This window comes from Globicephala melas, chromosome 9, assembly GCF_963455315.2.
Source record: "Globicephala melas chromosome 9, mGloMel1.2, whole genome shotgun sequence".
NCBI classification, from domain to species: Eukaryota; Metazoa; Chordata; class Mammalia; order Artiodactyla; family Delphinidae; genus Globicephala; species Globicephala melas.
Window position 1 is genome coordinate 50,519,518 of NC_083322.1, and position 13,151 is coordinate 50,532,668.

The 13,151-nt window shown below is 44.2% G+C and overlaps 1 protein-coding gene across 2 annotated transcripts in view; it reads left to right on the forward strand.

Moving 5' to 3' along the window:
• Window positions 1–2,725: 2,725 nt before the first annotated feature.
• Window positions 2,726–13,151, forward strand: part of GSDME (gasdermin E) — a 102,763-nt gene continuing 92,337 nt past the window's right edge. For both annotated transcript variants that reach the window (XM_030857368.2, XM_060304527.1), the window contains exons 1-2: window positions 2,726–2,841; window positions 10,005–10,234. In XM_030857368.2, the coding sequence (XP_030713228.1) occupies window positions 10,024–10,234 (211 nt within the window). In that variant the 5' untranslated portion in view covers window positions 2,726–2,841; window positions 10,005–10,023. The remainder of the gene's footprint in view (window positions 2,842–10,004; window positions 10,235–13,151) is intronic.

Genomic DNA, 13,151 nt, shown 5'->3' on the forward strand with positions numbered 1-13,151 from the left:
AGGGAAGTAAATTAAATTGGTTTAAAAATATATATCGATGTATGCCAAATTTTATTTTAAGTTATGTTAGTAGCGATGTTCCTCTGGGAAGCAGTCAATATGGTAAAAGACAAAATTATGCATAGGTGAAAATTTTTAGGCTCAACTTAAAAGTGACATTAACCAAAAAGTAATTAGTGAAGGAAAGGAAATGAACTTTTATTTAGGGTCTACAATGTGCTGAGTGCTTTTCGTACATCTTCTCTTTTAATCTGGCTATAGGCAATTTTTAAATGGGAAGTTAAAAATTTGCCCAAGGTCACTCAGCTGGTAAGTGGTAGGCTGGATTTGACCCAAATCTAACCGGTGCAAAGCCTGTGTGTTATTTCTCCACCATGGAGGCATCTAAAAGAGTGCAGGTCTCTTCAAAAGTGGGTCCCAAAGAACTTGGAAGTCGTTAACAGCAGCCATGCAGAGCCGGTTGGTTAGCATGTTCATTTACGAAATACACCCCAGTAATAAATTGTATCAATTTTTGCTGACCTTTACAAGTTGCTTATTCAGTAAGGGTCCGGGAAAAGAGTAGGAAATACACAACACCCCGTAGATGTGTTTCTGCGGGTTCTATAAGTTGAAACATAGTTCACAGAGGGAATCTTATTAAAAGCAAACACTTCCATCACTATGACCACCCCAGTTTATCTCCTGCAGAATTCTGTCATAGCTCCATTTTCCTAAAGGGAGACATCTACAATGGGGTGAGAGCGTTGGGGTTGGACGTTATCTTTTTATTCATTTTTTTTCCTAGTTGGGCTAAAATTCCCATCTTGCATTTGTTTGTCTGAAGTCTTCAAATACTTTAATAATAATAATAGTAGTAATAATAATAAGCACAACTGTTCAAAAAATACAACAGAAAAGTTGAGACTCTCAGTTTGGGCTGCGCCAGAATCCTGATCCCACCCATCAGGGACAGGAAAAGTAGCCGTGGGGAAGGGGACGGAGGGACCTTTCCTAAACACATTTCATCCCTCTCTCCCAACACATACATGGTCAAACACTGCTTGGTGGGGTAACTCTTATTGTGCTTCTTATTTTCTGAAGAATCTGTACCGTCGGTGGTTTTAAAGCTCAGATGGTGGTGTTACCGAACCAAACTTGGATCCGCTCGCTCTCACGCAGTAAAGGCAAACTACTGACATTGGGTTGCGGGGAAGGAACGTGCAGTATTTATTTCAGGGCACAAAGCAAGGAGTTCAGGACGGCTAGTGCTCAAAACAGCCGCGCTCCCCAATGGGTTTCACCAAAGCATTTTTAAAGGCCAGGTGAGGGAGGGGTGTTCCAGGGTATGTGATGGTGAGGTAACAGGGTAGTGTCACAGGGGTTAACGTCATCAATCCTTAGCTGCCAGCAGGTGTGGTCATGGTCATCAAGTAGTTAATTTCTTCCATTTGGTGGTGGTTTAAGCATCTGTAAAGCAACCCAGGAAATGTGCATCAGATACTATTCCTTCAGTACTGCTGAGAGGAGCTACAGCAGAGGATATGGGGTAAGGGGGTCTGTTCCTGGAAGGCCCCATAGGATCCTGCTCTGTTACAGTGTCAAATGATCTGGGTTTAAATCTTGGCTCTATCTCTTTTCAGGTGGGTGGGCTTCCCATCTTTTGCCTCAGTTTACTCATTTGTAACTTGGACCTCCAACCAGTTGCTGTGAGAAGTAAATGAATCCATCAATGCATGTAAGGTACTTAGAACCATGCTTGGTGACAGTAATTAGAAAGTACTACATAAATATTAGCCGCTGATCTTATACTATCTTCCTCAAGCATTTAATTGAAAGCCAGTGGACAGGACAAAAAAATAAAGCAAAGAATTTGAAGCCATTGAGTAACTGTGGCACCAAAAATCTCAGGTACTCTCAGTTACAAGCGGTTACGTATCTAGACAGAGTGCTGGGCTTATTGGTGGGAACTTCATGAACATGTTGCTTTTAAGGATGTTCTTGAGGTTAATGGCCAAGGTCAGGAGACAATAATCTCTGTAACAAGTCAGAGTCATCACTGTATAATTTTGAGGACAGAGAACCAATAGCATAGGTTAATAAGTCTCTTGACAGGGCCAAGACAGTGATTCTCTTTTTCTTCCACTGTCTAATCTCTTTGGCCAGGCAGGCCACCAAAAGGGGACCACCTCTCTCTCTTGACCATTTCAAGTCACTCATTCATCCAACAACCATTAATTAATTGTTCACCTACCCTGTGCCAAGTACTGCAAAGATGAGTGAGACCCCTACAGTCTAGAAACAAGAGGATGCATTAATTAACTCAACAATTATTTACTATCAACCATCCATCGGGTACTATGCTAGTTGTGGGGTATAGTGAACAAAACACACAAAAGCTCCTTCCCTCGTGGAGCTGACATTCTAGGGAAGAGAAACATAATGCATGAAGTAAGTATGATGTGTATAGTCTATCAGATGGTGATTACTGCAAAGGAGATAAAGCAGGCGAGGAACTAGGGCGTGTTCCTGTAGGGTGGTGGACTGGCTGTACTTTTAATTTGAAGAGTCAGGGACAGATTTACTGACAAAAATATAAGGAGGTGGGGTAACTAACCTAAGGATATGCCCAGAGCATATGCGGACCTCGTTCCAGGCCCTGTGGAAGAACTCAATACTCCTGAGCGCAAGTTCTCGGAGCTCACTCCTCCGGCCGCCCCGCCCGGCTCCAGGGGGCGGGGACGAAGCAAAGGTCCCGCCGCCCGCCCCCTTCCCTCGCGATCCCCCGCCCCGGCCCGGCCCAACCCGCGGGGCTTCTAAGACTCGGCAGGCTGCGGGCGCGGGGCGCGAGGCTCCAGGGAGGTAAGTGCGGGCGGCTCGGCTCGGCTCCGGATCCGGCCCTGACCTTGGGGAGCCGAGCCCGCGCGGCTCTTTCTCTAGGGGACACCCTCCCGTCTGCCCCTTAGTCCAATGGGGTTCGAATGGGTGGGCTGCCCGCAGCTGGACCGCCGGCCCCACGGCGTCCCCTCTTCGTCCGCGTTCCCAGCCCCCGTCTCTGTCCCCCGACCCCTTTCCCATCCCCTCTCCTCCCTCTTCCCACTGCCACTTCCTTCCCTGGCTGTTGCTGGGGCAGCGGGTACTTACTGTCCGCCCCCCAACCCTTTGCGCCCTCTCCCCACTTCTTTGTCTTCCGGTTTCTCCTCCGGGTGCGCTAGGCTGTCCGTGGCCGGGCGCTGGGGCGCTTATGTGCGTGGAAGGAATGCGGGGGCCGGCGTGGAATTCACTCTCTGGGCTGGACCAAGTCCCCATCCCTGGGGTGCTGGATACTGGGCCCCGAGCTTGTGGAGGAGGCCAAGCCCCTCGGGAGTTCTCGGCCTGGGTGGGATGACATCACCGCTGCTCACGGGGCCTCAACGTGCGGATTCCAGACTCCTTCCCATCTGCACCTGACCGGGAAAGACCAGAGGGCGGTCTTAGAAGGGCGCTGGTTGTACCGTGTTCAAAAAAACCTCTCATTGAGAGTCTAGTCTGTTCAGAGGACTGTTCAGAGGGGCGGATGCCTTGGGATCGATGCCTTTAAGAGATAGTCTAGTTGGAGTGGAATGAAATATTGCTGTTAGGTCAGAGAAACGGCTGAATAAATGTAGAGTAAATTAATCGTTTTCCAATGCCACCGCCAATGAACTCTTCTCGTAAAGGAAAACAGCCGGGAGAAGATGAGCCCAGCCAATTAGAGAGATCTGAGAAATGCGGCCCAAGCCCCCAGCTGCTGCCCTTAGCTCGCCTGCTTTAGGAGGAGGAAGCCTTATGGTTTCCAAAAGTGCTTTTCTTTTTGTTCTTTTTGAACCCTCAGGGGGACCAAAGGGTTCTTTATTCTTAATCAGTGTCCTGTTATCCACTCCACTTCCTAAAAGCCTTTGCTGCCTTTGCCTTGACTCCTTTTTAAATCTTATGCCTGTCTTGCGATCATCATTTGTTTTTTATTTCGGATTTTTATTTTAGAAAGAAATGATGGAGTACTTTGTCTTTAATTTGCCGCCTTCTTATAAAAATGAAGGTACTGGGCTGTAAGCACCGGAAGATACAGAAGGATGACACCTCTGTTTTAATTTAATAGACTCAATTTCACTTTATTTAGAAAACTAAATTCAAAATGTGCTGAAGTTGTTAGGAGACAAGTACTAACAGCGGTGTCTCATTTTCCTAGATGATGAAGAAATAATGTGTTAAAGCCATGGTTTTTGCTTCCGCCATAACTGAAGTTTACCCTTTTGAGCACCTTTTCTTACTTTACAAAACAAATTATATGTAGTCCACATTCGAACAAACAAACAAACAAACAAAACCTGACGGCGGAGTTGGCAGAGCAGAGTGGTCCAGGGCTCAGGCTTGGGAGGCAGGTGGACCTTGTTTGGAATCTGGGCTCAGCACTATTTCTCTACTTGACATTCAGTGCCTTCTAGTCAAAGACCTCTGGGAACAGGTGGAGTTGAAGGGGATGGGTCATTGCTCGCTGAATGAGGAAGACTTCGCTCCATGGGGAACCCTGGGCGTCTCTGTAACTGAGTGCAGAAAGGAGTTACAGGATTTGGGCTTGTAGGCGATTTGGGGGAGAGTTTAAGGAGATAGGACTTTGCTCTGAATTGGATGCTGTCAGAAAGTGAGGGAAATTCTCTGGAGTATCTTCATAAATTTTATCTGAAAGGAGTAAGGCTAAAACTATGGTTGGCTGAGAACCGCAGTCACTTGTGCTTAGAGTTGGTGGGGATGGTGGGAGTGTTTGGTCGTTTTTGTGGTTTAGACAGTGTTCGTATTTTGTCTGTGGTCAGATAAGACTATGAGAGGTCTTGTTTTCGTCTTGATTTATCATGACCACAGAGTGCCCTTGCCAGATGTCGACGTTCTGTGATGTTCACGTTGACCAGGAAAACGCCAGGCCACTGCCAGCAACCCCAGGGCTAGCTGATGGTACCAGGCAGGCTCTTGGATGTCAGGGCTGCTGCTTTTTTTCTTGTTATCTTGGGCAAATTACTTAACATCTTTGAACTTTAGTTTCCACATCTGTAAACTATGGACAGTGGCTACTCAGGGTTGTCGTGGAGATTAAATGAGGAAATGTGTAGAAAGGGCTTAGCCCAGTGCCTGGCACACAGCAGGCACTCGATATACAGTGGCCCCCCCCCCCCGCCCTTTTAGTGGATTTCGAGGTTCAGGTTTCTTTCCTAGAACTATTCACGCAGAGGCCCAGTGATCAACCAGAGCTGCTCCAGAGAAGGATCCTGAATTGGATATTAGGAAGAAGTGGGTCCTTTGCAACTCAAAGATGTGATCATTCCATCACTCTGAATCAGTCCTGAGGATGGACACGAGTGATTGTAGTATCTTCTTATGCTATCATTACCCTGGCAACTATTTCTACGAGTCTTTGTTCTCAGGAGCCAGTGGTCCCAGTTGGCCATGTACTCTTCTGACTTTGTGTTGTTGTCTTGGTTTCTTGGTCTTTTCCTCTTATGTCTTTTGTCCGGGAGTCTCATTCGAGCTTGTATATCCTTACCACCTTCACTTTGGCTCTCTGAGTTCTAATCTGCTTCGAGCTGGGAAGCCACATAGGCAGACAAGTAGGAACTGTTGGCTCATGGAATTCTTCAGGCCCAAATGAGAGAGCCCAGGATCTTCGGTACAGCAGTGAAGTGCAGTGGGGTTTTAGGCCATGAGCATTTTGAGCTTGGTCTCATGAGGCCATTTTCATCTCCTTCCAGGTTGGAGCATTTTGGAAATTTGAATCCGAAGTCTAACTTCTACTTGAGACATTATTGTGCTTGTCTGTGCCAGACAACATGGGTTCTAGATCCTTTGGTGGGCCCTGGGCATGTTATTTAATCTTTCCTGGCTGGACAGTTACTTTAGATGTTTGAGAATCAGACAACAGCTTATTGGCTCCCAATGCCACATGATAAACTGTATTGTATTAAATTTCTAGCATATATTGTACTTTGGCTCATCTCTCTATTCCATTGAAGGATCCTAGGAATAAAGAAAAAAACAATAGAAAATGGGCTAAAGACACAAACAGTTAGGAAAAAGATATATAAAAAGGCTTTAAACAAAAGATGCTTGATTTCACTTGTATTAAAATAACATGACTTAAAACTGTACTGAGGGACTTCCCTGGGTGGCGCAGTGGTTAAGAATCTGCCTGCCAATGCAGGGGACACGGGTTCGAGCCCTGGTCCAGGAAGATCCCACATGCTGCGAAGTAACTAAGCCTGTGCTCCACAACTACTGAGCCTGCGCTCTAGACCCCGCGAGCCACAACTACTGAAGCCTGTGTGCCTAGAGCCCATGCTCCGCAATAAGAGAAGACACTGCAACGAGAAGCCCGTGCGCTGCAACGAAGAGTAGCCCCCGCTCGCCGCAACTAGAGAAAGCGCACGCACAGCAACAAAGACCCGATACAGGCAAAAATAAATAATTAATTAATTTAAAAAGAAAACAAAAGATATTGGCAACTGATCTACACGACCCCACCAAAAAAACAAACAGAAAACTACACTGAGATACCATTTCTCACCTATGAGGCTGAAAAAAAATACAAAAGATTGATACCATACTCTGTTGCTGAGACTGATACTTTCATACCTTATTGGTGAGACTGCAAAATGGTACAACCTGTAAATTATAGATGCATTTACCATTGGTCTAGCAATCCCTCTTCTAGAAATCTCCCTTCAGATACTCTTGCCCATGTAGGAAGAAGACATACATTTAGCAATATTTAGTGTGGCTTTTTTTTTTTTTTTTTTTGCCGTACGCGGGCCTCTCACTGTTGTGGCCTCTCGCGTTGCGGAGCACGGGCTCTGGACGCGCAGGCTCAGTGGCCATGGCTCACGGGCCCAGCCGCTCCGCGGCATGTGGGATCTTCCCGGACCGGGGCACGAACCCGTGTCCCCTGTCCCCTGCATCGGCAGGCGGACTCTCAACCACTGCGCCACCAGGGAAGCCCTAGTGTGGCATTTTGAAAATAATAAAAACTTACAAATTACCCAAGTGATCAGCAATACTGAACAAGTTAAATAAGCAATGGTACATCCATGTGAAGGGGTACTATGAAGCTGTATTATGCAGAAGGTTCTAACCATGGAAAGATCTCCAGGATATATTGCCACATGACAAAGTAGGATGCAGAAAAGTGTGTACACTCCTTTTTACTTATATTTGTATAAAGAAACATGAAGGTGATATACCTGAAGGGGAGAGGGGTGAAAAGGTAGATGGGACCTGGGTAGAAATGGGATTTCTCAGTGTATATCTTTTTCCATAGTTTAGATATTAGAGCCAAGTAAGTATATTGTGTATTCAAACATAGTAATTAAAAAAAAAAGCCTCTAACTTTACCTTCACAAGGAGAATATTCTGAGTCCCTTGATTGAGTAAACCTGGTTCTTATAAAAACATCCAAAGCAATAGCCACTTCCATTAACTCTTTTTAAAGCAGCCTACACTGTCAAGAGGCCGTATTTGATGCTAGATTGAAAAACAAAATGAAAAATTAATTTAGGAGTTCTCTTTCCTCATCCTCTAATCCCTCTGGGGAGGATTGGTGTCATTACTAAGGCTTTGTTGCCCATAGCGGATGGGTTTGGGTTTTGTTATTTTATTATTTTTTAATGGCAAGCCTGATTTGGCTTCTTCAGAAACCTGTTTAATCTGAAGGCAAGTTAGTGAACTCCCTTCCAGGTTGTCCCAGGAAAGAATAAAAACCATAAAAATGGAGATCCTGATCACCATGGTGAACTGAGGCAGCTTCTGCTGTGGCTCTTCTCTTGGACAAGCAGAGTAAAATCCCCCGGGTCATTGGGAGACCTTATTTTGTTAAAAGTTCTTTCCTTGTGTTTGACAAAATAAACCTTACACCTTATCCTAGATGCACTCTCAGCAGTTACTGTCTTACTGTCCCCAGCAGTCTGCTTCCTTCTGGATCCCCCTCTTGGTAGCTGGCATCTCCATCTCATCAGCTGACCCAGGCCTGAGCTAGCCGCAGGCCAAGCTGGGGAGTCTCCTCTCTTTCATCAGCACCTTCACATCCAACCAGACTTCTCGGGAAACCACCAAACCAGCATCTTTTCTACCCTTACACCACCCACGTAGTTCAGCATCATTGTGTGTTGTCTAATTGTTCCCTTCCAGCTGGTTTCCTATTTTGCTTCCAGAAGATCTTTCTAAGTGACCGCTCTGATCACACTGTTCCCTATATAACCCCTCCAGTGGCTCCTGCTGCCCTGGTTCCCCCAGAGGACGCACAGGCCTTCAGGACCAGGACTGAGCCTTCTTCATCCTTATCCTTTGCGCTTCCCCTCTCTAGAACCTGGCAGTGCAGTGCAGGAACCAGTCCCAGAGCTTGCAAAGCAACTCTCGGTCTGTCAAAGAATTGGTGATGGGCATATCTACACAAAACCATGTCTCCTGGACATCACGACCTTGCTGCTCCCAAATATTGCCTTGTACACCGATTCAATAAATATTTTGATAAATGAATAAATGAGTGCTCTGATATAAGAACAGGGTTAGTTGGCTATACAATAATATAAGAAAAGGTACTTTAGAGAAGAACTAGTGATAGTAAAACTTTTTTTTATGCCCTTGAGAAGGTTCATGGTAAAGAAAAGTGGGTTGAACTAATTAACATCTAAGATTATCTCAGCTCTTAAATTCTATGATTTTGTTATCTATGTGACTGCCAGACACCAGGATACAAATATAAATAAAACACAATTCTTGTGCATTAGACATTTTAACTGTTGACTATAGTTTTAAAAAAATCTTTCAATTTGTGCTTTTTTTGAGTAATAATGATAGTGTGTGTGTGTGTGCGTGCGCGCATATGTATATATTCATATGCATATGTACAGCTGTGAGCACTTTATGTATTGTGAATTGTTTATAACCTTTGTCCATGTATCTACTACAGTATTTGTAAAACTTGATGTGGTTTGTAAAAGTTTTTTGTATATGTTAAATGTTCTGGTTCTTTGTTTTATAAGTATTTTCTCAGTTTGCCATTTGTCTTCCTAAAGGCCTTTCTCATCCTACAATTGTACAAATATTTGTTTGTATTTTTTTCTAGTACTTTATGGTTTCACTTTTCCTTAAAAACACTCTAATCCGCTGAGGATTTGCTCTTGTGTATGGCATGAGTTAGGGATCTGACTTTATTTTTTTCCAGATGTTTAGCCAGTTGTTCTGACACCATTTATTGAATAGTATATACATCTTCCACTGAATGTAGTACTTTTATATCTTCCAACAGATCTCTTTCTTTTTTTCCCCTCCGGCTGAAGAGTGACTGGGCTTTCCTTTCTGGGGTTCAAAGTAATAGCTAGTCACTTCCCATTTATGAACAGGGAACATCACACAGTGTAGAGAAAAAGCACATTTGACCCTTCAAAGAAGCGGTCATAAGTAAGATACAAATTGGGGTAGTCAGTATGCTGTTCAACAGATATTCCCAGGTCTCTGCCTTCCAAATACTTGGTAGGATTGTATTTCCTGACCATTTTAGTTGGCTGAGGCCATCTGCCTAGTTCTGACAAATTGTGAGTGGACGTGACGTGTGTCAGTTTTGGGCCAGAGCATTTAATTGCTGGTGTGAGACTTTTCAGAACTCTCTTTCCTGTTGGCTGATGACATGATATTCAAGATGGCGGCTGCCCCTTTAGCCTGGATCCCTGAATGGCTACGAGGAGCAAAGCCTTCCTGTCCTGTTTTGGACATGTAGTGTGAGCACTAAACAAACCTCACTGGTTATACGCCACCGAGATTTGGAGGCATAACCTAGCCTATCCCGATTTATATACATATTCTCTTTCAGTATTTCAATTTGATTTTTTAGACATCAACTGAACTCAAACTAGAGGCTTCTCTAAGGAGAAGGTATTCTTTCATGTATACTGATTGATACTAGGGAGAAATAAGGTAATTTTAGAAAAAAGTCACGAAATAACAACTTCCTGTATATTTTTTTTCAGGTAATCTGGAGCTCTCAAAATGTTTGCCAAAGCAACAAGGAATTTTCTTAGAGAAGTTGATGCTGGAGGTAACCTGATCACAGTATCAAATTTGAATGACTCTGATAAATTACAACTTCTAAGTCTGGTGACCAAAAAAAAGAGATTGTGGTGCTGGCAGAGACCCAAATACCAGTTTTTATCTGTCACCCTGGGAGATGTACTCACAGAAGACCAGTTTCTGAGTCCAGGTATGTTTCTTTGGTTATATTGTACAATTAGTTCCAGAACAGGAGAGGATTCTTCTTTTAGACACATGTTGTCTTGAGTGACTGTAAGGCGATACCTTATAATCAGTTCTCCTGTTTCTTTGCCTACTGTTTTAAAAATGTATCCTTTCGTAAAATGAGAAAATTCTGCAGGCCTGACATGAAAAGTTATAGCTTAATATTTAAGAAATAATATTGCAGTTTTGGTATAAAAGTACAACATGCTTATTTGTAGATGTTGTGGCCCCTCAGCATGAGTGGGTTGGTTTTACTTCCCCAAATTTGGTTTGGTGTTGAGGTTGATGATGCCACGTATCCATCAGGAGGATGCGAAAAGTTTTATTACTCACATAATGAAGCTTTTCTGGGGACAGCATGGCAGGTTCCCAAGGCTGGTCCAAAAATAGCTAGAGAGAAGGAGGGGATAAGAGATTGGCTCAGATTCTCTAATGAATATGAGGTGTGGTGAGGGTTCTGCATGTAGGCTGGGGCTTATTACAACTTTTCAATTTCCTGCTGGTGCCAATGGAGGGACCACCTAGGGTTTCTTACCCTACTGCCCAGATGTGTAACAGAAAGAAAAGAGGGGGTGGTGGGCTTGAAACATTAAGCATCAAAAATGGGGAGTTTGACTCATTATTACAGAGGAGCATGTATAAAATATAGAAAGGCAAGAAAACAAATCAACAAAAATTCCTCCATCAAGTGTTAATTCCCATTAACACTTGGATTGTATCTTTTCTTTCTCTGCATCTAATTTTTTATAAACAAAATTGGAAACATATTACATATAATTTTTATATACTCCTCATTTTTTTTTTATTTATTTATTTTTTTGTGGTACGCGGGCCTCTCACTGTTGTGGCCTCTCCCGTTGCGGAGCACAGGCTCCGGACGCGCACGCTCAGCAGCTGTGGCTCATGGGCCCAGCTGCTCCGCGGCATGTGGGATCTTCTCGGACCGGGACACGAACCTGTGTCCCCTGCATCATCAGGCGGACTCCCAACCACTGGGCCACCAGGGAAGCCCTGCTCATTTATTTTTAATTTTTATTTACTTACTTTTTTGTGGTATGCGGGCCTCTCACTGTTCTGGCCTCTCCCGCTGCGGAGCACAGCCTCCGGACACGCAGGCTCAGCGGCCATGGCTCACGGGCCCAGCCGCTCTGCGGCATGTGGGATCTTCCCAGACTGGGGCACGAACCCGTGTCCCCTGCATCAGCAGGTAGACTCTTAACCACTGAGCCACCAGGGAAGCCCGTGGTGGCTTCTCTTTTTGCAGAGCACAGGCTCTAAGCACACGGGCTTCAGTAGTTGTGGCACGTGGGCTCAGTAGTTGTGCCTCTTGGGCTCTAGAGCGCAGGCTCAGTAGTTGTGGCTCACGGGCTTAGTTGCTCCGCGGCATGTGAGACCTTCCTGGACGAGGGCTCGAACCCGTGTTGCCTGCATTGGCAGGCGGATTCTTAACCACTTCACCCTCAGGGAAGTCCTGTGCTTGTAGATTTTTTGAGATGGCCATTCTGACCGGTGTGAGGTGATATCTCATTGTGGGTTTGATTTGCATTTCTATAATCATTAGTGATGTTGAGCATCCTTTCATGTGTTTGTTGGCAGTCTGTATATCTTCTTTGGAGAAATCTCTTTAGGTCGTCTGCCCATTTTTGGATTGGCTTGTTTTTTTTTTGGTATTGAGCTGCATGAGCTGCTTGTATATTTTGGAGATTAATCCTTAGTCTGTTGCTTCATTTGCAAATATTTTCTCCCATTCTGAGGGTTTTCTTTTCGTCTTGTTTATGATTTCCTTTGCTGTGCAAAAGCTTTTAAGTTTCATTAGGTCCCATTTCTTTGTTTTTATTTCCATTACTCTAGGAGGTGGATCAAAAAAGATCTTGCTGTGTTTTATGTCAAAGAGTGTTCTTCCTGTGTTTTTGTCTAAGAGTTGTATAGTGCCCCATCTTATATTTAGGTCTCTAATCCATTTTGAGTTTATATTTGTGTATGGTGTTAGGGAGTGTTCTAATTTCATTTTTTTACATGTAGCTGTCCAGTTTTCCCAGCACCACTTATTGAAGAGACTGTCTTTTCTCCATTGTATATCCTTGCCTCCTTTATCATAGATTAGTTGACCATAGGTGCATGGGTTTATCTCTGGGCTTTCTATCTTGTTCCATTGATCTATATTTCTGTTTTTGTGCCAGTACCATATTGTCTTGATTACTGTAGTATAGTCTGAAGTCAGGGAGTCTGATTCCTCCAGCTCTGTGTTTTTCCCTCAAGACTGCTTTGGCTATTCGGTGTCTTTTTTTTTTTTTTTGCGGTACGTGGGCCTCTCACTATTGTGGCCTCTCCCATTGCGGAGCACAGGCTCCGGATGCGCAGGCTCAGCGGCCATGGCTCACGGGCCCAGCCGTTCCGTGGCATGTGGGATCCTCCCGGACCGGGGCACGAACCCGTGTCCCCTGCATCGGCAGGCGGACTCTCAACCACTGCGCCACCAGGGACGCCCTATTCGGGGTCTTTTGTGTCTCCATACAAATTTTAAGGTTTTGTGTTCTAATTCTATAAAATATGCCATTGGTAATTTGATAGGGATTGCATTGAATGTGTAGATTACTTTGGGTAGTACAGTCATTTTCACAATATTGATTCTTCCAATCCAAGAACATTGTTTATCTCTCCATCTGTTGGTTTCTTTCATCAGTGTTTTGTAGTTTTCTGCATACTGGTCTTTTGTCTCCCTAGGTGGGTTTATTCCTAGGTGTTTTATTCTTTTTGTTGCAATGGTAAATGGGAGTGTTGTCTTAATTTCTCTTTCAGATTTTTCATCATTAGTGTATAGGAATGCAAGAGATTTCTGTGCTAATTTTGTATCCTGCTACTTTACCAAATTCATTGAGTAG